This window comes from Styela clava, chromosome 1 (assembly GCF_964204865.1).
Source record: "Styela clava chromosome 1, kaStyClav1.hap1.2, whole genome shotgun sequence".
Classification (NCBI taxonomy): domain Eukaryota; kingdom Metazoa; phylum Chordata; class Ascidiacea; order Stolidobranchia; family Styelidae; genus Styela; species Styela clava.
In genome coordinates this window covers 10,339,492-10,363,928 of record NC_135250.1, presented here as the reverse complement: position 1 = coordinate 10,363,928, position 24,437 = coordinate 10,339,492, and the positions used below count along the sequence as shown (strand labels likewise).

Below are 24,437 nucleotides of genomic sequence, written 5' to 3'. Positions count from 1 at the left end.
GCGCTCTATCTACTTTTTCCCTTTTATCGAAATTCTTTCAAGCCGAACGCAGGTATTTTTGTACGGCGCGAAGATTGCAATCGGTATGCGTGAAATCTCTTAAAAATAGAAAGAAAGTAAGGGACCCGTGTATTTTATTGCGGAATTTCATTGTTGGATGCTGTCTGTTTTGTTGTTCGCTGATAGGTTTAAAACGAATGGACGGCACCTTTCTTAGATTAAAATTCCCTCTTTGCAACTAAGCGTGATAAGTAAAATAAAATAACTTGCGAATAGAACTAAAAACGTAGAGAAAATTAGGTCTTTGTTAATCGAATGATCTCTCCACCTATAGACAATCTGACCATTGTTTGCTGCAAAATTAAATTACGTTGCTTCTGCAACAACAAAATCTTGCTGTATGGGTATTTGAAGATGGCTATGCAAGAAACGTAGCATAGTTTTTATCCTCAATCTTAAATAATATTATTATAGATATTATATCTTAAAAAGTTGGAAAAAGGACAATTCAATGACTATTTCTCGCCTTCGCGTATTTTTTTCAAATTTTCTATCACTTTCCAAATAGTAGAAAATTGTAATGCTTCACTAATGCGCTTTCAGAAAAAAATATATACATTGTTCGTCATCAATATGATGTTCATCTACGACACGGGTCGACAACTATTAGCATTGAAAGAGCCATTTGGCATCTTTTCCGTAAAACCCTAACCCACTCTGAGCCGCAACATCTACTCTAATATCAGTGGCTTCTAAAACCCCCGGAAAATTGCTTATGATGAAATATTTTAGTTCACACTAAGAGGAAGGCAAATAAATTACGAATGATGCAATAATTCAGTTTACGAGAAAATGGAAAAAACTTGGAAAATGAAAAAAAGTTTGTTTTGACAGATTCGAATCACCTTAATGCGATCTATTTTTACCGCTCTCGACTTATACCGGCTGTGATATGTAATTAGTGAGTTGTAATCGACTTTATGCCCCCGATTTTCATTGAATCCCAACTGCTTCTAACAAAAATTTGCCGTAGCCACTTTGATTCACGGGAGCCAGAGATCCGAATGCGGCTCCGGAGCAGGGTTGCCATATTGGCTTTTTAACGCGTGCAACAATAGCAAGCTTTACTACTCAACTTTTCGATTTTTGCTTAAACATAACCAATCAAAAATAAGTCAACAATGATGATGCCTTCAAACATGTGATAATCGCCAACACTTCAAAACAATCTCTTCAAAATAAGCATAACAAATATATTTTTAATAGTAAAATATATTTCAAATCTGTCAAATCATGATACTTTTGTACTTGTTAAAATTGTTGACTTTTTCTGTCTTGATCTGTCTTTTTTCATCACTTGGATCTGACAATCCTACTCAGAAGCCGCAGGTTGCCGATCGCTGATCTACGCCGTATAGATTCTACAGCATCAAGGAAGATTTCCTAGAAGAATGTGTAAAGATCGCAACCAAAAGTATTTATTTTTAGATTAGATGGTCAGCAGGGCATTGATTCTTGATACTGCATATTCATATTTCCATCCAAACGTTGTCCAGTTTATTTCAAGATATATGATTTTATTGTAATATAAAAATGGTAATCAGAAATGATAATCTGAGTGATACAACTGACATGCTAACGCTATGAAAGTGTGCTGATGTTGAATTCTCAATTATTGGACACGAAGTGGACATAACGATCGTTTCAATATTATGTTGTTGTTGTTCTTTGACACGTTTTTAAAAAGTCGCTTTTCTCTTCGAATACTGGACCAATTGCTTTGAAATTTTCAGTGGTTGAAGATAAAATTTTTCTCCAGAAGGCTATTACTTTTTTTTTCGCTATGACGTCATCAAAATTATTGCCATTGGGTGGCGCTACGTGTCCATATATTGGAGCATAGCTCTCTTGTTGTATATATGTTCATTGCTTCGTAGTACAACAAAATTGTATTGAATTCCAACTAAACTATCAAATTACTTTCCCACTCCGTTCAAAATCTAACCGCCCACTATAAAACTTCAAGACGTCATTTGTCATAGATAAACTGTATATTTGTGTGAGTAAACTGTAATGTAATAAACACTGCACAAGCCAACCAGAATTAAATAGTAATTAAATTAAGTTCCCGGTGTGAATACACTCTCCTGGAGACTTTTCAGTCAAACAACTTCAACCTCGTGACTGTTCATTGTTTGCATATGATACATAGAAGTGGTGACTTTGGCAATAAAATTCGATGCTTTTTAACAATATACTTTGAAAACTATATAGTTTACTATTTCACTTGAGTGGAAGATAGTAATAGTAGCAACACCTCTTCAAATAACAGTGCATTGACGTATGGCGCTAAATGAGCGTCCTTTATATGTCATCAACTTCTTCGGCGGCGAAGTACGTCATTTTTTCCATAACCTCTGTTAATTCAGACATTTTGTCAACGAATAACGTGTCCTCTTCTGCTGAAATAACAACGTTTTCGAGTTCCTGTAAAGCGATTTGAAATTCTTCTGTAACGTCATCGCCTGAAATTTATAAAAGAAAATGGAATGGAATGCTCACGACTATTGCTGTGCTCATTGTGTTGTTGTCCATATTATAATTGTTACTTAATCTTAGAAGTTTTTGATTTTATCGTATCTATATGAAAGCAAAATGCATGTGTTTTAGATAAATTTCGCGCTTGTTGTGATGTACGACCAAAGTTAACTTTAATTGAAAAATTTACCTCCCGATGAGCTCAGTATTGTGCGCAGTGGAGATTTTTCTGATGCTGTATGCTTCGTAGGTGTGGCATTTGCAGATACGTCGCCAATTGGAGGAGGAGGAGCAACAAATACAGGGTTACCGTTCATGTCACGCTACAAAAGTAAAAAATGATAATAATTTAAACAACCGCAAATGACTAATTTACTGTAAATACTGCAAATAAAATTGAACTGAAGAAAATATAATTAGGGAATCGCAAATAAAACGTCACCCGTGATTTACTACTGAGTCATCTCGAACATAAACTCTGATTTGAACAATTTGGTTCCAAGTGAATACGACACTAAAATACAACTTCAAGCTGAAAGCTTGGTAAAGCCAATGTTCCAAAAAATAGATTTCCTCTCAAATCCCAACAACCCACGTTTTACAGCTTAGTTCGCGGTTCTATACAGCCACCAAGCGATTGTCGTACACAGATGTCCAACTAATAACCTATATATATATCTAAATATTTGACATAAAAGCAATGCAGTGTTGTAGGTAATACCACGATGGGATATCAGCACACATTAAAAAATATCTGTGTTCGTGAAATGACGTTATTCCTTCGAATGAAATCAGCAAGGAAATTTATTCGTTATATTCAACGAGTAGGCTATTGAGCACTAGATTTGCTTCACGGGGTCATCATTTTATTGGCCATCTAGATTAGAACATAATTCCAAAGAAATTTTTACATCCAAAGTAAAATTATAGACTTGTAATTACCTGTATTATAGGAGTGTAATGTGCAAGCATATTTGACACGGCTTGTAATGTCTTGAGGTTTATATGAAGTCCCGATAAACCTGTGTTAAATTCAAATATTTCAAACAATGTACATATATATAATATATATCATAGATTATCGCATATTATGTGAATTAAAACAAAATAATATATAGATGGAATATAATAATGGGTCAATATTTTAAGCATTCTCAACTTTCTCGTATTGAATGGAGTAAGTATTCGATCAAAGATGGGATGTTAAGATTTCCCAAACGGCTAACACCAAGTAAATTTGATATGTAGATCTTTTTATTCAGAAAATTTCACGTATACACGTGCTATCGAGAAAGGAAAATTGAGTCACGTACTATGCTGTTATAACAAAATTTGAATCGAGCAAAAAATAGTGCGTAACAAAATCCAGAACGCGTTTGCAGGCCTTTTTTGTTTCAGTCAATAAATTTCGAATCAACTTTTGAGAATTTAAATATATGGCAATATAAGAATGATTGCCCCAATACCGGTATAAAACTACCTACGATTCCGAGTCCGCATTACTCACTGTACAGTCAATTTAGTAGTAAATAGAATCTATATCCGACATTCTAATGCTACACAGTAACGTCCAGTTTTTGGTTTTCCGACTTCATTTCATGCACACTACTAATGCTTTACTTACTGCCAGCATCCGCATCTTCGTCGTCGCTATCTAACATAATACACATTCCGTCATCGTCGTCTTCATCATTAGAATCGTCGTCTTCATCGTCAAATCTTTCATCGCCGGATGATGCCGTGAAATATCTGAAATCGTTTATCACATATCGGTGGGTATATAATCACAGGCCAACGTGAAAAAAATCTGGCAACTACATATCAGCTGATGCTGTGAAACTGCGCACAAGACGCGTCTTGAAACAGATGACTTTCATGATCAGAAATTATTGATTTGTTTAGTTTAGGTTATCAATTGTATTTGTATGATGTGATAGATTTTAATCGTTTGTAGCCAGTGGCGTATCTAGGGTGTGGCAACCATGGCTCGTGCCACGGGCGCCGTTTGAACAGAGACGCAAAACGGCAAATAGTTTTAATCGTAAAATGTTTGAATAAAATAATTTTAAATAGGAAATAGTTGAAACTCGTATTTTTACTCAAATAATATAACGTACAAGTATATCAATAACAGTCGTTATAGATTACCAACCAACCATGTTGGGGGCGCATTTCTATGCCTTGCCATGAGCGCTATTTATTATACGTAGATACGCCACTGCTTGTAGCAATGTACAGCTAAATAGCATAATTATACCAAAGAAAATGGCAACTACACCTCTCGAGTAACGTTAACAATATTTCGTCCTACTTGTCGTATATCCCTCGTATTAACAGCAAAAAAATGCAATCATTTTTGTTTTAGCATGTGGGGTTTAATTCTATATATATAATTCGATTGTCAAAATTCCATTACATATAATAATATAATTTTAATATGTAGCTGACACACAGGAAAGTGGTTCGTAGTATTCCCATAACAGAAATGGGTTTCGATAGCCTTGATTAGTCTTGTATTATATAAACAGAGTTTCAAATTACTATTTTGATTACGTGACTCCGTGGAAAAATACCATAGATGCCCAAATGACTGTGTTTTCCACAATATCAATAACGAGATTGGTCTACCTGTCTGCATCTGATTCTCTTCTGTCTTGTGATAATCCCGGATACAGTGTGTTAATTGACGACGATATTATTGGAAGTCCGTTGCTATTTCTTGTGGGCGAGTCAACAGTAATTACAGCAATATTTGGAGAACCCACTGGCTTAGAAGGCGATGGTTTGATATGACTGGTTGCCATTATTTGGTGAATTGATAAAATATCTGAATGTGTAGTGACAGATGAATCATAAAATTCACGCAATAGTGGAGAAAAACCGCGACTCTCGTCACTTCGTTTGTTAAGCTCTAGCATGGAGAAGTTAATCGCCGAAAAATCCCCGTGGTGGTGAAATTTTTATCAAAACTATGAGAAATTTAGGTTACACAAAGGGACCCAGAAAATGCGAAGGCAATTTAAATTATATGGAAGCAATAAATATTCAACAGTACACTTCCATAGTTATCATATCGAATGGCGATAGGATCGGAAGTTGCAGACTAAACTTTTAGCAACCTGAACAATCCAATAACTGCAACAGGAATTAAGTTATATACATATTTAGTATATATATATTTGTAGTGAATTGATTTTGGGTCAATATAGCTTACCTTTAAATATAGTTTTATCTTAAAAGCATTTTAACTCGGAAGAGCCCGGTGAAACGCTCTGATATATCATGTAGTTACATTCCATTGAATTCGAACTTTAATTTAATCTGCTTTTTAAATAGAATATGAAATTAATATTCTTAGTTTGTTGTTCAGCAGTCTCATGATTCCCATAGGTTTTACTCGAAATGTAAGAAGTGCCCGCAGTTACTACAAAAAACTATTTACCGAAAATAAGACTGGGTCTTATTTCAATTTTCTTCCGAAAAATAACACTAGGGCTTATTTTCGAGGGATGTCTTATATTTTCATTTATCAAAAACAAAATTACAAAGCAGATAATTAGGAGATTTTCAAAAATATGAAAACCGATATTTATTTACTTATAAATAACACGTTTTTGTTCAAAATACCTTCAAAACATAGATTATAATAGGGTAGGTCTTATTTTCGGGGAAACACGGTTAGTTAAACAGCTGGCTTAAACAAACGATATTTCTAGGTGATATATTCAGAAGTACATTCAACTTATGGCATGAATATTCTGTTTTGAACTCAGTTTAAAGCTTACAAAAAATACACACTATTACAACAAACTAGACCAGAGTGTATGTAGTCAATTTCGAATACAGCTGTTCGTGTCATCACAGCGATTTCTCTGCAGGAAAAAGCATTTGTCATAGGATGAAACTGGCTGACCTCTGCAGTAGAAGAGTTTCCACGAATTGGAGAAGTACTTTTGTAGTGACATTACTATCCCTGTAAATTCTAAACAGCATAAGGCTATCTACCAGTATTGCTTCACATCAAAATGAAACTTAAATAGGTAAAAATACGTACACAAATTTTGTCGATTGGCAGCAAAATATACACAGCCTATAAAGATACCTTTGGCAATAATGAATACAATAAAATAGAAAAATATTGCCAACCGAATGTATACAAAAAAAAATATTGCCGAGTCCAAAGTTTCCTTCAATTTTTTAGCATAGATATTTTTCAGAAAAATACCAAACCTCAAGTGTTTACCAAGTACGTGAAAAAAAAGATTTATACCGCTAGTATGTTCCACAAATCTATCAATTTCAGATCCTTTCAATACACCTGCCAACAGCTAAAACGTAGCGACTGCTATTAACTGATATTTAGGACGAAGTCCATATGGCCAGTTAAAATAAAAGCTTATGTAGACAAACAATGGCGTTAATACTGCAATAAAGAGCAATGTAGGGTCATTCGATTTGATTTATGACTTTCAAATTGGACTGCAACGCAAGCTATAAAACACTTTCCGAATCAACTGACCTTTTACAATTATATTCCTCAACTGAAGGATACCTTACATGCCTACATATCTTGGTTCTTTAGTAATACATGGACAGCATATGAGTGTGGTTCTCAAAATCTCTGTTACATATACATGAAAATTGAACATCCAAAACACTCTTTTGGTCATATGATACTTCCATATTAGCCTATTACGTCCTCAGTCAGCCTGTGTCGCAAATCGTCTGACAGCAGTCTGATAAGGAATATGTATGTATGTCTTGCTGCTGCTGTGTATATAATAACGTTCTGCTGGCTTTCATTTACGTCATTATAACCTCTTCCGGGTTGCGTTAAGTTTACTTTACAGAAAATGCAAATCAAAACTGTTCTGCTTCTAAGATAACAGCATACTTCTCAAATCATTCTCGTACTATTCAACAATCATATCCTAAATGTTTCAGTACAAGTATATCAGTACAACACGCTCTAAAGGATATAAACCAATGACGTTATTTCCGTTTTTAAAGCCATATTTATGATATTCACATGCACTGAATACTGGCGTTGATGTATCAGTTCCTATTGCTTAGTTGAGTAATGGAAGGCTGGCCGAACATGATTCAACCATGTATTGCGTCTATCGGAGGAAAAATGTCTGCCTGGAAAGTACACTAGTTAAAATAACTGAGCAGCACTGAAAATTTCCAATTATTCACGTGAATGCAGTTTCACATTTACAATGCATTGCTAAATGTGAGCAGCTGCAATAGTCTAACTTCACAACAAACATCAGATAATTGTTGATAAAGTAGCAAATTAAGTTGCTTGATACTAAGCGCTTCTCCCAACGCCGAAGAAAAATCTTGATTCCGAACTGGCTATTTTAAGTTATACTTGCTAGACCCTGAAGTTAATTTAGCTAACTTTGGGTATTGGTTGAATGGAATTCGGAATTTCATTCAAAAGTTTGATATGCAGTATGCACTGGCATATGTTGGCAACAATGGTCAACTGTCTATATATTTATTGATTATTCGACACACGTTTAATGACGTAATAGTGTAGGACGCGCCGGAACTGCTTCTACAGTAGCATGATATGATGCATAATTCGATCTCTCTAGCTAGAATATGTATGAAAACAACCAGATCACTTTGTGTCTCGCTTGAAGAGCTAGTATTCAAGCGTGTTTCCAAGCAAAATAACTTCGTTTTGAAGGTAATATATATACACTTACGCCAATGCGTAAGTCATGATCAGTTTCATTTCCATGTGACGCAGGCATTTGAGATGAACTTTATCAATTGTACACTCCGCCCTACAGAGCGCACTCGCTGCCACCTAGCGACAAATACTCAAGGTCAACTTGCTTTGCCATATTAATAAAGAGATGATACCAGACAAGATTCCCATATCCTGCGAAAGAAGAAAGTCGATAGGGCTTATTAATTGTGTGGTAAACTGGCACACGACCATTTACGAATGGGAACGGAAGTAGCTAAACAAAAACCGTTTTATATGATCATCCCAGTAATAGTTGAATTTGCAGGCTAATCTGCGGAGCGATGGCAGTCGCGTTCCTAACACATAGCACCAAACTGAGCGATACTGAACTTGGTAACCCAAACACTTGACAACACAACCAAATATTTGCAAGCTTCAATTTTATTCACTTTCACCTATATGATTACTATATGAAACCCTGCATGTTCTAATTTTCCTCGCAGTAGCTCAGCTATGATTTGAGGCCTATGTATTGTAGCAATTAGTGACATCTTTGTTTGGAATGAATATGGTTCAGAGTTCGGGAGTTATGGCAAAAGTGGTAATTTGGAGATTAGGTTTTCTGCGAAAGACGCCTATTCCGTTGTGTCGAATCGTAGCATTTATTCTGTATGTGCGGGGTAATTGTCTTCGCAAAATATTGTCGTGTTTTTAATGCGACCAATTTATCCAAATTATAATTCTAAGTTCATGTAGATGATCTTAGTTATTTTTATTACTCACAAGTTACCGGCACATTGACAATATAAAAACAGTTGGGAACATCATAATAAATACTGCGCATAAAAAGTTCATGAGGTATCATTTATTGGCCCAGCGAATGTGTTCGAATTTAACTTGGCAAGATTTAAAAAGTTCGGAAAAGTGTTGTTTTTGGGAAGCGAATCGCAATATTTTTTCCACGTTAAAAAAACACTGGAAAGAACGCTCGCTTGTTTATGAAACTCAGCAACATTGTTAGCTGTGTTTAAATGTTGCGGTCTGTTCTCTCCTATTGCTTTGAGTAAGAGAGAAAATGCCCCAACGTCCGGGAACACAGGCGTAGTGGAGCCAAAATTCGGGGCTACCTGCCTGTTGAAAAACGGTTGCAAGTTTGTCAGAGGAAACGATGGTATGTTTTTGGCTTGCTCTGCTGCTGTATGTGACTGTACATCTTGGATTTTCAGTGTATCATCTACAGATTTCCCTGTATGTTTCCGATTCCGCCGTTTCTCTAGTCGTGCCTTTTCACGCTTTTCAATTTCCAGTGGGTCCATGGGTTCTCCTGTGATATGTGAGAGATTCAATTATTTTCCCGTTATATTAGAAACCGTGCTGCACCACGTCGCAGGAAAAAAATAATTACCGTCCAGCTTTTAAGATCGGTTTGGCTTTCTTGTAACGTTTAGTATAATTAGTAATTAATAATAAGGACCAAATACAAGAAAATATAGACGGGCTGTACTTTGAAATACTGTATATAAATATTTTGCTAACCTTGGAGTGGCATGCCAGTCGTTTTAAAGTGTATTTTTATGTTATTATTGGGACAAAACAAAATTGATGTTTCGCCGACTACTGAAATCAGATCTCAAATTGATTAAAGATAGGATTCTTACATAGGCTACACGGCTATTACTTTTATTTGCTATCAAATTCTCAAGTTCTCAATTAGCACGTCGTTATTAAAATATTCGGCAAATTGTATAGAAAATTAAATCAAGTACAAACCTGAGCAAGTCGTTGGTTTTGCATTGTGAGGAGGCCTCCCGGGCCCCTTCTTCGTGTTTTCACTTTTTCGCCACTTAGCCCGTCTGTTTTGAAACCACACCTGGCAATCAAAATAAATTGTTACCTTTTTTGCTGTACTTACAATTCTCAAAATAAATGTAAATAGAAATACTCATTCCATTGTTTTAACTGTACAAAATGGTATTAGCTAAACGCATTCAACTTCATAATGTTTTTTGTGCCAGTTTATTAAAAAAAAAATCTCGTTACAAGTAAGTGAATATTATACCTGTACACGAGATTCCATCAAATCAAGACGATGAGCAATTGCTTCTCTGACATAAATATCCGGATAATGAGACGTTTTGAATGATTTTTCTAATTCTTCGAGTTGCCAACTATTAAAATTAGTTCTGATTCTACGTCTCTTACTTTGGTTCCAGAAACTCTCTTGGTGTTCTACAAAATTTAAAATCAATTTCAATAAAACGTTAAACAATAAGTGAAATAAAATTTCAAAATATTCACAGACAACTTTCAATAAAAGTTCTTACCTTGCGAACTCTGAGATACAATTGGCAATACTTTCATCATTGTATTGTTTCTGAATCCGTTGAACAGTTCATTCAACTAAAATATAAAAGATCTTTTTATTAGCTCAGTTCACAAAAAAGTTCAAACACAATATTCTATGATATAGGTTATGACATAAATTACCAAATTATTTTTTTAAATATTGTTCGTTTTAGGATAAATTGATTGTTTTCTATGAGTACTTCTGCTTGTGTCATGGGCCTTTCAGTACTTTTTATCTAGACGTGAGAAGTAAAAATTGCTTGAATGATACGAGGTAAATTGAATTTCTAGATGATGTAGTTCTATATAGCTAAAGAATCTAGGATTAAAATTAATACCAAATATTTTGCTTACCTTCGAATTAGGATTTACTGGTAGAGCTTGAGGTAGAAAAACAGGAAGCATAGGCGGTGATATAGTTTGCCGTAACGGGGTTGATTTTTCTCGGTTGTTTAATATTTCATCTATATAAAAACTAGCATGGTGTCGAACTTCATTTTCCACTTTTGTTGTTTCTCCAAAATCACTTTTGCAATTTTCAATCGATCCGACTGACAATTTACGGGACATACTGATTTATAACTACTTTTTATAAAAAAATCTCAACTCAGCTGTATTCCAACTAGGATTGCGTGTGAAAGCGATAACTTGCTAAGATCTATCTTCTTATATAAGTATCGACAACCGATGCGTAAAAAGAGATATCGACTTGTTATATTTACTTAATCCGGTATTTTGTCGCCGCCGCACTTTGATTTTTAAATCTTATTTCCACGCGTCCTGAATTTATTATCGATATATGCATAAATAAATAATATTATTATAATTGCTAATCAAGACAAGTTTTACACTCAATATTAATCCAGTTGTTGTATATTGGAAAAATATTCTTTATTATAAACGAAAACAGAAGTCGAATAAAATTTTTATGAGGAAGGAAACAGTAAACTGGGAGAGTTTATAATTTGGGTAAATGTTTGCCAGCGAAGTACTCAAGACGTTTAACTTATACTTATTAATTTAACGCATTATCTTTCATTATAAATGTGTAAATTAAAGCAAAATAATAGGCGGCTTAAGAAGAAGACTTCAGATATGTTTATGTTTTCGAGTGCGAGAAAACATGAATCGTTTAAAAATTTATTTTTATTTTTACGACAGCAACATCGCGTTATATTTACATGGATTCCAAATACTAAAATAAAGATACAATTACTTCATTTCACGAAACTTTCAAATAGACTATGAAAAAAAAAACATAATACACCGTTTTCGAATTACTTCACAATTAATGTTTGTCAGAGTGTAACACCCACCTACTCTTTTTCCTTTGAATGGGGGTTGCTGTTTTTAAACGGATTGTGCTCTAGCTCGTAACCCTTCGTGGTAGTGAAAAGAAAATTGTTGAACATGATCAACACAGTCGTGTATTTAAATAGGAATATCGTTTTAATTACTATTAATTTAATTTAAAGCAACATAATTTTGTAAACAAAATTCTAATTGTCAATTTTTCATTGTGGTTTCGGTTTGAATTTGACATCACTTACAACTGACTAAATAATTCTTTGTTTACGAATATTTTTATGAAGTTAGTAGTGCATTCAGGATTAAAAAACAAAACATTGAAAAAATAATCAAAGTGACGGAAGACAATAAATGAAAATAAGGAAAACATAACAAACTTCACGAATTTATTATTACACAAAAAAACATTATTATATGTAGAGTAATCTTTTACAAATTGTTACTTACTAAGATATCGTGTAACGTGGGGGAAAGAATCATGTTTCCCATGGATTTAAAATATTGAAACCCATAATTTAATATTTTGGTAATTTCCGGGGATCCAAAAATGTTATATTTTTCATAAAAAGATTTTTGAAAAAACATGACAACGTTGCGTGTATACCTTGTCGCGGGTTATTGTCAAAAAATAATTCGATTGTGGGAACGCTCAGATTCAGTACTAAATTAGGGGTTATGCCCAATCCGTGTAACTAAACGGAATATGTCGGGGGATTTGTAGATGATTGTAAGTACCCCTTCGTACAAAGTGATTTTTAAGCCTTTGGATTGAGTTAAATTACACTTTAGTGCGATCGACATTATTTAAATCATTTTTCATCTTTTTGAATATGGTTCATGGATAAATCGGAATTACTCGAGGTATAATAATTTCCAAGGTGGTCAATTTTAACTTTAAATTTTAAGATCAATCTAATAAACGTGCTTTTATTATGTTAGACCAGCACAATAATATGAAATACGAAGTGTGGGAATACTGCCAATGTACAACAGTAAAAAAAGAAGTTAGATAAATTTATTTTCAAAAAAGTGTCCATACAATACGCTGAACTTTACAATAAAAACATGATGACAAAGTGGAGAATAAAATAAGGATACTTGAAAATCACATACACGTAGTACAACAGTTCAGTAGAAGAAACTGGGACACCATAACATTGAGAAAGCGAAATTAATTTAAATGTATATATATGCAATTTGGTTTCGCTATCTAGGAATCGTCACAAACTTTGACAGTTTTGATTTCATTGTCATTATGTAGTTATAGCTATACCTTAAATGTGTTTCCCTTTTCGGAGTTGTCATAAAGTGTTTTCAAATTATTCCTGAGCTTATTTTGATATATCAATTCAATTTTTCATAAGGCGAGAATTATTATTCCTTCCAGATAGTCTCTTAAGTGCCGTGGAAATTGAAATCGATTGTTGTCAAATATAAGATGGAATTAATCGACAACCGTCCAGAAATTATTCATAACCGAAATTGACACAATTAAGGGTCGAAATTCATCAATTTCAATTCATATTTTAAAGGAAATTATAATTAAATGCATGCGATTCTTCTTATCATTTCTTTGTTTAATTCATTTTACCAGAAGTCCCTGAAGGAGCTCGCTTTAATTGACAATTACATGGCCAATAAATTATGCAACTAAAGCGACTATCGCCATATGCGAAAATAATCTTCAATTATAACGCGCATATTTATGAACAGACGTTGCCTGTTGACCATACTTGACGCAGTATAAAAGGTAGATATCGTTTATAAATACACATATATATGTCACAGTCATTTGATTAGTAGCATGTATAATAAAACAGTGTAAGGATTTTCATTTTAATCTCATCATTTGTCATATGTGCATTAAAAAATATCAAATTCTGTAAAGGTTAAAAAAGTTCCAATAGTTTTCTGGAGTAGTTGTTATTTAAATACACAGAGTGATCGCAAAATTTGACTTTCTCAACACGCTGAATGAATATTTTACGTTTGAAAAGGTAACAAAATTTAAATAGGTCAAATAATTGAATTTGTTTAGATTTGAAAATCTTTTCCCTAGCGAAAAAAAAATATTTAAATCAGAGGTCGGCAAACTTTATGTACTTGCGGGCCAAATATACACATTTTCGGTAGCGCGCGGGCCGCAATATTTCCGCTTTCGAACAATCGCCATATTAAACTTCAAATTATGGCGCATTCGCACGTTCTATTGCTGCGTTAAAAGCCTGTCACAATGAGATGTGTATGTGACCTTTTTCAATATATTATTCAACAATACATTGTTTTTATTTACTCACGAGTACGAAATTTATTCTAAGAGCAATGCATTTTAGATAAGGCTGCTTGCTCACAGCAATATTTGCTTCCGAACGTGCACTTTTGCACTGTCGCACAGATGAACTGTGGCGCAGTCACGGGTCTCGGGGTCGAATTTTCGATGACACGTTTCGTAACGAGTTTAACATTGAATCCCTTAATAATTTCGATGCTGACTGGGCATATCGAGCAAACTGATTTTGGAATGCGCAAGAAAGAAAAATATTTTTCCGTCCAAGTACTTTGGAATGTTCAATCCTCGTCGCGAACTACCCTCCGTTTCCCAGACATTGTTAAATATTGAAAATCAAAATTAACTCGAACGACATACAAATGATTCTACTTATTACAAAACAAGCACCGTACAGCAGCACTTGTTACCACATAAATCGATGTAGAGACAATAATAAATTTAGGATTAATTTTTGTTTTATGTATTGAATCGGGTCGTTCAAGGGCCGCAACAAATTAGCTCGCGGGCCGCAGTTTGCCGACTTCCGATTTAAATTAATTAAAAGTTTTTATTCTTATAATCGAAGAATTGGTATAAATTGTAACCATATCCAGATTGCTGTTTATATCAAATACTCAAATATTTGAAAAAATGGAATGATTATTACTTATCGATTTTAATCGGTAAGTATGTTGTTAGGTATTTGTCTGTCTGTCTGTTAGAAGCACGCGATATCTCACGAATACGAGATCGAATCGGCTACAGATTTTGCATTTGCATTCATTCATCATATGTCGTACCAGAAGCCTATTGAAGCGAGGTATTAATTAATTAGTGATGGGTTACAAGGTGTCACTATGGAGTAAGAGCGCTGTTTACGGGGATCCCTTAACTTTCGATCGATAAGTCTTCGGTCCCTGACCGATATTCTCGTTTTATTTCTCGGTAATGTTTTATTTACCAGTAATTGGGCCATGCCCCCCATCCACGCGACTAGAAACGTATAACATGATGTCGGGTTTTTTGGTTTCATGACCTTTTATCCCTAGCCTTGATTTTCTTGAATTGTTTTTACATCCAAATTATTATCCAATATACTCAGGTGATTACCTAGCTCTAGCGTATCGTGCATGTACCTGAACTTCCGTATTTCAAGCAATTTTAAAATTTACTTGTGGCGTCATAATACATTCACATGTCAGTGGAAGGCCTATTATGACGTCGCGATATATTTTAGAATTTAGAGAGTAATTAAAACGTCACTTTAAGGGGGCCTCACGAAATTTCTTTCATGCTCAATCAAAAATTGAATAACTATCTATTCAATATGAATATTCAATTGAATATGAAAAGTTTTAAAAAGGGAATTAAGAGGTAATTTGTTTTACTGATTACATCGAGCAGAGCGAAGAGATGTGAAGACGAATTCCAGCGCTCGAATTAGAAACTTGTTTCCTTTGTGTCATGATTTAGGTGTATTCGGTTGGATCTGTTTACCGATTGGCACTTTTTTGCTTGGTTTTCCACCATTAGAAATGAAATTCGTGTCCTTTTCTTATTACGATGAAAGAGTTTTTATATACCAATTCACGTTTTCTCAGATTTTTTTTGTGTGTTTATTGTTTTGTGGTGCAGATTGTTCGGGTTATACAAATTCGATTAAATTAAACAAATACTGTATCTCAGAGTTGATGCTGACATCTGATGACCAAATATCTAGGATTGTATATAGCATAAGGATAGGGGCGCCACAAAAGAGTTGATATAAACAAATTGAGTATATCAATGAACGATGGAGAAGTGATATCGCAGACACAATACCACCGCTAGTTCAAATTCTCCCTTCATAACAAAAAAATGGGCACTGGCTACGCTCTTGCATGTCACTACAAGTATTCAAGATTTTAATTAATGAGACTAATTCTAAACAAGTTTTGCGCTGCGGTACATATTTACGGAGGCTAACTTTTCCTATCACCACAAGCCTAGTCGTTGCAATAAAACAATATTCAGTTCAACTCAACGACTAACATACCGGTTCAACTATTGCATAAATCAAGATGGGTTTTTAATCTGTCTTCTACAGAATTTGTCACCATATTGGAACGCTAGAGAATGCGAACAAATTTTCGGGGCGTCTTGACTTCTACACCAAGCCCCTATTATAGTCCTAACAAGTATGCGGGGAATCAAAACTCGGCCTAATTTTTGATCAGCATTTGTACTAGTGTCATGTCTTATAACATACATTAATGCCTTTATTAGTGCTTTTTTTATTAAGCATGAACCCATACTGGAACCCAACCAGCTATAAAATAAAAACTGCCACTCTTGTCGTTACCAAACTCCCAGCAATTGACACCGTATCAAAGCTCTTGGCGCTTCCACAGAATCCCTTCCTCCGAGATGCTATTCGTGGATCCGCATTTACATTCGCGATTTTGATCAGCATGACTTTGTACTTGTTCCCTGTCTGTAACAGTGACTCACAGCCTTTTTTTTCAAGCGACCCCAATTTAAAAATTTATGGTCGCAAAATTACATAACTAATATGAAACAATCATTTTCACCCAACATTTAATCATCCCAGAAATGAGAAAGGTGGGTTTGTCAGCCATGAGCATGCAAAATAGATGCCGCCAGGTTTTTACGTGATGCTTCCTACATATATATTGAGCTTCAATACCAAATAAATAATTAACAAACAAATTACTATAGAAATCAGTATCTTAAAAAATAAAGCAACCCGAGTGGATTTTTACTATCTTATAACATCCGCTAATGCATTTATTCATTCTAATTGTCAATTATTCATAAGCATACTGAAAAACGACTAACTGTGACTATGACTTTTATCTGGAATCCAGATAGTCTATTTGGTTATTTATAGACTCCCTACACCCCAAAAAGTGAAGACTTGGTAGCTGGAAGAAAAATTATTGGACAGGTTGCCGAGCGATCGCTTTGGTTTTTGTGTTTACGGTCCTTCGTGTTTCGACTCTCCTAAATTTGTCTACATGGCTCTCCATAAAGGTTACAATGCGCTACTAAAGCTCGGAAAGATACAGGTATGTTAGTCGTTGGTGTAAACTTAGGAAACCCATAGTTCCGTGACTCATGTCTGCATGTAGCCATTTCTTATTTCTTGTAGGCCTAGTTGTAAATTTGCAGATTTGGTTAGGTCAATTTCGAACTGTAGACTACTGTTGTAGGTATATTTGGGACCTTACTGCAGTACAGCCTTATTTGTTTCCCATCTCGATTCGGTAATCATTATTTTTTATAACATTAGATTATTTGATAACCTGTTTTATTGTTTATAAATCACAGAAATAAAAATATAGTTACTAAACATATACTCATTGTCACAATATACTTTGTTACTCACTCATTTTTTTGCAAACATCGAGTCATTTTAACGAAAAAGTTGTGGTTCGAAGATAATTTAGTGCAAGTCTTTAAAATAACAAAAAAATTTCTGTGCAAATTACCAGAACTAGAATTACTGCAGAACTAGATTAAACTTGTATTCAAACATCGAAAATTTACTTGATGAGCAATAATTTAAAATATGCCATCATGATGCGAAATTGAATGTTGTCAATACACGATTAAACCTTAGTGTGACTTTCTATTTGATGTTGGTTTAACGTGAGATGTAACTCATAATATCGATATGACTCGTATTTATCAGCTTACTGCAGTACTGTTCATAATGAAATTTTAGACTTGACTTGTGGATAAGAACATAAGCGACTCTAATCAAATTTGTAGCTACGCAGTTTACTGGTTCGATTCTGTTTGGGACTCGTATTTTAGAATTTGTGGAGACTCCCGACTTAACTTGATATTTCGATGTCTGGTTTTGACTCTCAACTATGGCTTTAGGGCGGGGTGCCTGCGGGGTGGCAACAATGCTAGGCGAAAAACTTTTCACTTGACAAGAAAACTCTAAAATCTTTAAAATCTACCAGCTAAATTAACACTATAAATACCACTGGAATGATAAACAAAGAGCCATAAGTGCTGAAAGCCTTCAGAAAGTTTGAGAATCTCTGCTATACAGCCATTGTCTGTTTGTAGCCTATAAGTCAGTCTGAAGTCAGGTGCAGCATAGGAATTGTTTTTGTAAAAACAGGTCTAAATATTTATAAATTTGTGTACACTATGTTGGTTACCATTGCACTTACAACTCGATCCAGAGCTTAGGGAATTTATTTGATGACTGGTGGGTTCAAAAGAAATATATTTATATTTCCAGCAAGGAATATTTTGCTGTTCTCACCGCTATGCAAGTGAAGCAACCTTATCAGTCAAACCATTCGACCTACACAAACTTGAGACTGGTCCTTCCACAGAAGCACATATCACTAGGGATGATGCCTTGAAATATTATAAGTTAGTAGAGAGTTAAATGTACATTAATGATAAAACATTTATAAATGTATTCAAAGAAAAATTATAAAGGCTTCCTGTACCATTAAGTTCATGCATCGGAAAACAAAATACTGGCTAATCCCACACCTGTCATGGACTGGTAATTGCACCAGAGACCAGGGTTTGCCATGTGATTAGGCCATCTTATCGACTTTCCCCCCTCGTCTGGATAAATATTTGAATCCTATCTCACCTCTTCTTAATTTGAACTACCGTATTTCTTGTGACACACAAAAATATGGCCTCTCTTGAAACTTCACACAATGCTTATTTGTTGTATGGTAGACTTATTAGGATTTTATGAATTTGGTTTTTGATAATGTTTTAACATTTTCATTACTGTTGAATTAATAAGCAAATTTTTTTCTTCTTTTCATTAAACTCTCTATTTTTTTAATTCAGACAAATGCAAACTATACGGCGCATGGAACTTAAAGCTGATCAATTGTATAAGCAAAAAGTCATTCGTGGATTCTGTCATTTATATGATGGCCAGGTATCAAACATTATATCAGGCACTAAGACATATAATATAATATTGTTGTAGATCTGAGAAGTTCATTGTACTCAGATTCGTGTCAGTAACTTGAATTGGATTTTGAGTCAACTCCTCAACTCGAACTTGGCTTACCACCAGAGAGAGACTTACTTTTAGATTCAAAAGAGTTTTTTGCAAGTCTTTGAAATAGATAAAAAAGACTAATCTAATAAATTAGTAAGACCAGAGCAGTAAAATTTGAATTGTGTGTAAAACTTCCAATTTAAAGCCAATACAGCTTTTAAAAATGAAGTTCCAATGGTTTAGTGGTTTACGAGGAACAATGGATTCATCATCATGCGGGGGTATTTCTGGTGGATCTTACAGAAAATATTCAAGTGATTATCACTCACGCATCTAGACTGAATTGGTGTTCTTTTTTATACGACACTTGTTTATGTCTTTCACTCCAAACAAGGCCTTATACAAGCAGTCACTGATTTGTAAGGAGCTTCTATTATTTGAACGAACTGAATTTTTTCGTTTCGGCATTGCCTACCCAATTTCTTACACCCTGGTGTGGGATTTGAACCTGACCCGAGCTGTGCAATGTGCGATATCGAAGCACTTTTCTCATTCTTTAATTGCTTGACCATTGCTGTCCTCCTAATAGACATTTCCTTGCTATGGATGGCATATTTGTTTTCACATACGGTAGTAGTGGGTTCATTCCTTTGACCTGTAAAAATTTGTTCCCTATTTATCCAGGAAGCATGCTGTGTTGGAATTGAAAGCGCAATAAAGCCAACCGATGACGTTATAACAGCCTATCGTGCTCATGGCTGGGTGCATGTTCGAGGAATCTCAGTATCTCAAGTCCTTGCTGAACTATTCGGTATGGATATATTCTGTTTCTATATTCTTCAAGGTGTTACTTGGAAGTGATGTGAATAATAATAAAAGAGTTGCAACTGAATACATGAACTGATGGATTAAAATCTATCGTTATAGTTAAATATTTCCATTTCTGGACTTCTGGTTATTTTAATTTTCGATAATTTTTATAGGGAGAAGACATGGTTGTGCGAAGGGAAAAGGTGGATCTATGCACATGTATAACTATAACTTTTATGGCGGAAATGGAATTGTCGGTGCACAGGTAAGAAAAGACATTTTACTTTAATTGAGAGTATTCAAACTCTAACAAATTGATTAAAATGTTTTAGGTACCTCTTGGTGCTGGTATTGCACTTGCTCACAAATATAAAGAAGATGGTGGGATTTGTGTAACATGTTATGGTGATGGTGCAGCCAATCAGGTGGGTAAATGATGCTTTTATTACATGAGTAAATAAGGTTGAAATGAGCAGGATGATCCAAAAACAAAACTCGGGTCAATTGGAACATATTCTAATCTAGATAGAACTTTTGTGTAAAGCGTCCTAGAATACTGTAACTTTTGGATACAATCCTACACAAACAGCAGTTTGAGTAGGTAAATAAATTTTTTCAATTGTCGTAGAAGTAATTAAGAAGTTTATGTGTTTTGTTTTTGTTGGGTCACTCTGGAAAATGCATTCAAACTTTGTGAAATAATCATCCTGGTTAATTGGTATGTAGATCAGATAGCAGGCCCAGCTGGCCTTTAGTCAACTGTACAAGATTAATGATATATAGGTATAGCAGATTGTAGTAGTAGTAAATGTAATTCTATTTTCAGCTATTTGTATCAGATCTTCATAATTTTTACTTTTATTTTCTAGTTACTTCTTATATTAATGCACAGTTTGTTTACCTTAGTTCAGGGGTTCTCAACCTGGGGTTCGCGAACCTCCAGGGGTTCACGAGAAGATTTTCGGGGGTACTTGAATGACAGTCGAGCTTTTGTATGTTGCTATTTTTTTAGTACCCTTCATTACTACTAGAGGAAAATGCCCATTGAAACTAGACGTCAATTGAAACGTAGATTTTCCCTGATCTTGCGTTGTTGTGATTGTGACACAACAATGTGAAATTCAAGGCTTTAGGTACAAACTGTGAAATCTCTAAAGACAGCATGCTGCGAGCATTGGAGAAGTTATCATGCTTATTGAAACTTGGGAGAGATTTTAAGAATTCATTAGTTAGGCAAACGATAAGGGCAATAATATCAGCAAGATGATTTAATTTAGTTAGATATGGTCAATGAATTGGTGTTGCAACAAATTGTTATTCAATATATCACAATTTTGTTCAGTGTCTGATTACCGGGGGTTCGCGTTGATTGTTTCGTGACTCGGGGGGTACTTAACAGAAAAAAGGTTGAGAACCCCTGCCTTAGTTGATTATGTTTAGGCAATGTTTTTTATTTATTTTAGGGTCAAGTGTTTGAAGCTTTCAATATGTCAAAATTATGGAATCTCCCTGTAATATATGTCTGTGAAAATAACAAGTATGTATGGAGATTTAACTGATAATTTTATACCTGCAAACTATCATATTCAAATAATGGTGTTCTTATAATATGGTATTTTTAAAAGTGGAACAGTGATTACTGATCTATATATAATGCAAAGTTCTCAAGCTCAACTAGTTATTATCAGTTGGGTCACTTGAAACACTAGCCTATCTACCTTTCCTTGCCTATGCAAGCAGTTGTTCGACCATACTCAAAAACTGTGAATAAAAGCTTGGCTATCATGTAAAAATTCATATAATATTCATTATTCTGAATTTCTCAATATGGTTTTTCCAACTACTTTCCACTTATACTTTGTTTAATGTAGGTACGGGATGGGAACGGCTGTGGAGAGAGCAAGCGCAAGTACCGAATACTACACAAGAGGAGATTACGTGCCTGGTATTAAGGTGGATGGAATGGATATTTTAGCAGTCAGAGAAGCAACTAAATTTGCCAGAGAATACGCAGTCGAAAACGTATGTACTTTGGGGGTTTCAAGTATTCTATCTTAGACCTATGCCAATATATTAATATGGATATGCAAGTATATTGGGACATTATAATATTGTAAATGATTTTATTACACAACAGAGCATAACCATTACTGGTTATGAATAATAGACTGTGGGAATCTAATCTAAGTCGATTTTTTTGTGGATTAAACACAAAATTACATTCTGAGGTGGTTGGTTTGTTGTGTGTGTGTACTATAGTCTATGTCAGTGGTTTCCAACCTTTTATTTCAAGCGACCCAAATTTTTTGAAAAGTAATTTTTGCAACCTTTCATATATTCGCACAATTAAATTACTGATATGAACATTCCTTTTTACTGAAAACGCTGTGATTGTTTGGCACAAGCGAGTTATCGAAATTGTGGCATGGCCATACTTAAAATAGATGTTGTCATGTTCTTACTTTTTAATGCTTGCCACATATACAATCACTATTGAACAACACTTCAATGTAAATATAGAATAAACAATTGAAATTTACCAAAAAATGAAATCAGTGACTTTAATTATGTTGATAAAACAAGCGACCCAAGAAAATTTTTAAAGTGACCCAGTTTTGGGTTGCGACCCAAAGGTTGGTTGGAAAACACTGGTCTATGTAATGTCATGGGTGCATTCAGCTGTTTACTGGTTTATTGATTTTTATCTCTTGGGTTCACAGGGTCCTATATTAATGGAACTGGCAACATACAGATATCACGGACACAGTATGAGTGACCCAGGAACGAGGTATGTGAATAAAACTATGGCACTTTGGTTGAAGATATAGATTAGTGGTGATGGATGTCGCCAATGTCTCCATAGCCGATGATCTAGGAGTACAGTAACAGAAGTATATTCACTCAACTGCAAAATTGTAACAGTTTTTTCTCGTATATCCCATTTACCCAAATTTCAAGAATTTTTAAAGTTGCCACTGATAATATTGGCGTAAGCCCTGTGTATAGTGCTTAATGTATAAATTGCAAAATATCAAATCTAGTTACTTTGGGTATTTTTGGTGCAAAATGCATTTAATTATATGATTATATAATCAAGGAATACACTTGATTTTAGTTATCGAACAAGAGATGAAGTAAAAGAAGTTCGAAGTAAACTTGATCCAATCACAAGTTTCAGAGAAAAAATGATCAAAGCTGAATTAGTTACCATGGACGAAATTAAAGTGAGTTTTCTGGAATGATTTTCCCTGCTTTATTTAGTTGTTAAGGTTTCTCTTTTGAACGCTACCTATTCTCCTGAATTCCACCAATTCTTTTCAGCCCAATCTAGCTAGCATATTAACATAAATATCTCGCACTGCCTGTTCGTTATTTAGAGTTCAATGTAGGATATGATAGGATTTTAATATTTATCCCGGGCAGAGGAAAGTCGATAAGAGGGCTTAATCATATGACGAACCACGGCTTCTCGTCCGGTTTCCAGTCGGGTATGGGATTAGTTAGCCAGTTATTTGTTTTTGGAAGCATGGACTAGATGGCAATCCTCTTGCACATAACTATCCTTGCAAAGGAATCGATCCCGCGCAAGGTAATCAGAGGTGTGGAGGCGAGCGTATTCCTAACGCTTGGCACGATGCGCCACACCGCCAAGCTGTTAGTTCACCATTGCTGCCATAATTCCAGATGGCTTCAAAGTTTACCTGCTGTGTGTTAAATTTTAATTTTGTTATGTGTACAGACAATTGATAAAGAGATCAAACAACACGTTGAAGAGGAAACTGCTTTAGCGCTTGCTTCTACGGAACCAGACATGGATCAACTCGGTAGCGACGTTTACAAAACGGATGTTCCTATCCCCATGCGCTCCACTAACAACTTTGAAAAAGTACTCAATCTCCCAAACATGTAACTGTGCCCGACAACTTAGAATTTTATTAATCATACTATATTTAAGTTATTTTACCATAAAAATATTGCCAAACTATAAAACCCAATTCCCAAGAAATGGCTACACAGAAATTGGGTCATTGTCAAGCATGTTTATAGATGGCCCATGATTAATGTAGATCCAAATTAATTTAAATTTTACATTTCATGTTCACAAACACGATACACAATAACCAGTGGATATCAATATACGTAAAAGTTTTCAAGTCTTCGCATAAAAATTTAATATTGTACCATGGGCCATGGTACATGGCCATGGCTTAATTGACTACTTCCAGTCAAGTTTTAACAATGTGATTTCTTCTTTGATACTCTAAGATTTAATGAACGTATTGTTTTTTCTCCTTTGGAAAGAAAACTTTGCAGTGGCCCCAATGCCAACAATACACTCTATAATGTATAAGTTGTGATTTATTTTTGTTTTTTATGAGGAGTTTTTGGATAGGGCGGGCGTTCCGTTCGTATATCATTCAGCAAATGTAGAGATATAACGGTGTCCAAAAAGTTTTCGC

The 24,437-nt window shown here is 34.7% G+C and overlaps 3 protein-coding genes across 3 annotated transcripts; 1 reads left to right on the top strand and 2 right to left on the bottom strand.

The window, feature by feature from the left end:
• Positions 1-2,032: 2,032 nt before the first annotated feature.
• On the bottom strand, positions 2,033-5,865 carry LOC120348618 (uncharacterized). The gene is made up of 6 exons (XM_039418782.2): positions 5,753-5,865; positions 5,167-5,365; positions 4,163-4,287; positions 3,481-3,560; positions 2,729-2,861; positions 2,033-2,525 (listed from the first exon to the last, which is right to left on the bottom strand). Exons 2-6 carry the CDS (start codon positions 5,340-5,342, stop codon positions 2,365-2,367), a joined length of 675 nt encoding a protein of 224 aa, XP_039274716.2. The 5' UTR covers positions 5,343-5,365; positions 5,753-5,865; the 3' UTR covers positions 2,033-2,364.
• Positions 5,866-8,642: 2,777 nt separating this feature from the next.
• On the bottom strand, positions 8,643-11,287 carry LOC120347173 (uncharacterized). Its single transcript, XM_039417059.2, has 5 exons — positions 10,946-11,287; positions 10,570-10,645; positions 10,305-10,474; positions 10,016-10,115; positions 8,643-9,569 (listed from the first exon to the last, which is right to left on the bottom strand). The coding sequence occupies exons 1-5, from the start codon at positions 11,159-11,161 to the stop codon at positions 9,097-9,099; spliced, it is 1,035 nt and encodes a 344-aa protein (XP_039272993.2). The 5' UTR covers positions 11,162-11,287; the 3' UTR covers positions 8,643-9,096.
• Positions 11,288-17,075: 5,788 nt separating this feature from the next.
• Positions 17,076-24,328, top strand: LOC120348357 (pyruvate dehydrogenase E1 component subunit alpha, mitochondrial-like). The gene is made up of 11 exons (XM_039418477.2): positions 17,076-17,236; positions 18,430-18,566; positions 19,008-19,101; positions 19,852-19,978; positions 20,151-20,242; positions 20,310-20,402; positions 21,441-21,514; positions 21,849-21,999; positions 22,698-22,765; positions 23,093-23,201; positions 23,717-24,328. Exons 1-11 carry the CDS (start codon positions 17,186-17,188, stop codon positions 23,885-23,887), a joined length of 1,167 nt encoding a protein of 388 aa, XP_039274411.1. The 5' UTR covers positions 17,076-17,185; the 3' UTR covers positions 23,888-24,328.
• Positions 24,329-24,437: the final 109 nt, after the last annotated feature.

What these genes read in the sequence shown, in the direction of transcription:
- LOC120348357 (XM_039418477.2), top strand. Translation starts at nt 17,186, where the DNA reads ATGGCTCTCCATAAAGGTTACAATGCGCTACTAAAGCTCGGAAAGATA. An exon ending in TAAAGCTCGGAAAGATACAG is followed by an intron (nt 17,237 to 18,429) that starts GTATGTTAGTCG and finishes TTATATTTCCAG; the next exon opens with CAAGGAATATTTTGCTGTTC. An exon ending in GTGATGGTGCAGCCAATCAG is followed by an intron (nt 20,403 to 21,440) that starts GTGGGTAAATGA and finishes TATTTATTTTAG; the next exon opens with GGTCAAGTGTTTGAAGCTTT.
- LOC120347173 (XM_039417059.2), bottom strand. Translation starts at nt 11,161, where the DNA reads ATGTCCCGTAAATTGTCAGTCGGATCGATTGAAAATTGCAAAAGTGAT. An exon ending in TGATGGAATCTCGTGTACAG is followed by an intron (nt 10,116 to 10,304) that starts GTATAATATTCA and finishes TTTGATTGCCAG; the next exon opens with GTGTGGTTTCAAAACAGACG. An exon ending in AAAACCAACGACTTGCTCAG is followed by an intron (nt 9,570 to 10,015) that starts GTTTGTACTTGA and finishes CACATATCACAG; the next exon opens with GAGAACCCATGGACCCACTG.
- LOC120348618 (XM_039418782.2), bottom strand. Translation starts at nt 5,342, where the DNA reads ATGGCAACCAGTCATATCAAACCATCGCCTTCTAAGCCAGTGGGTTCT. An exon ending in CGAAGATGCGGATGCTGGCA is followed by an intron (nt 3,561 to 4,162) that starts GTAAGTAAAGCA and finishes AATTTAACACAG; the next exon opens with GTTTATCGGGACTTCATATA. An exon ending in ATTACACTCCTATAATACAG is followed by an intron (nt 2,862 to 3,480) that starts GTAATTACAAGT and finishes TTACTTTTGTAG; the next exon opens with CGTGACATGAACGGTAACCC.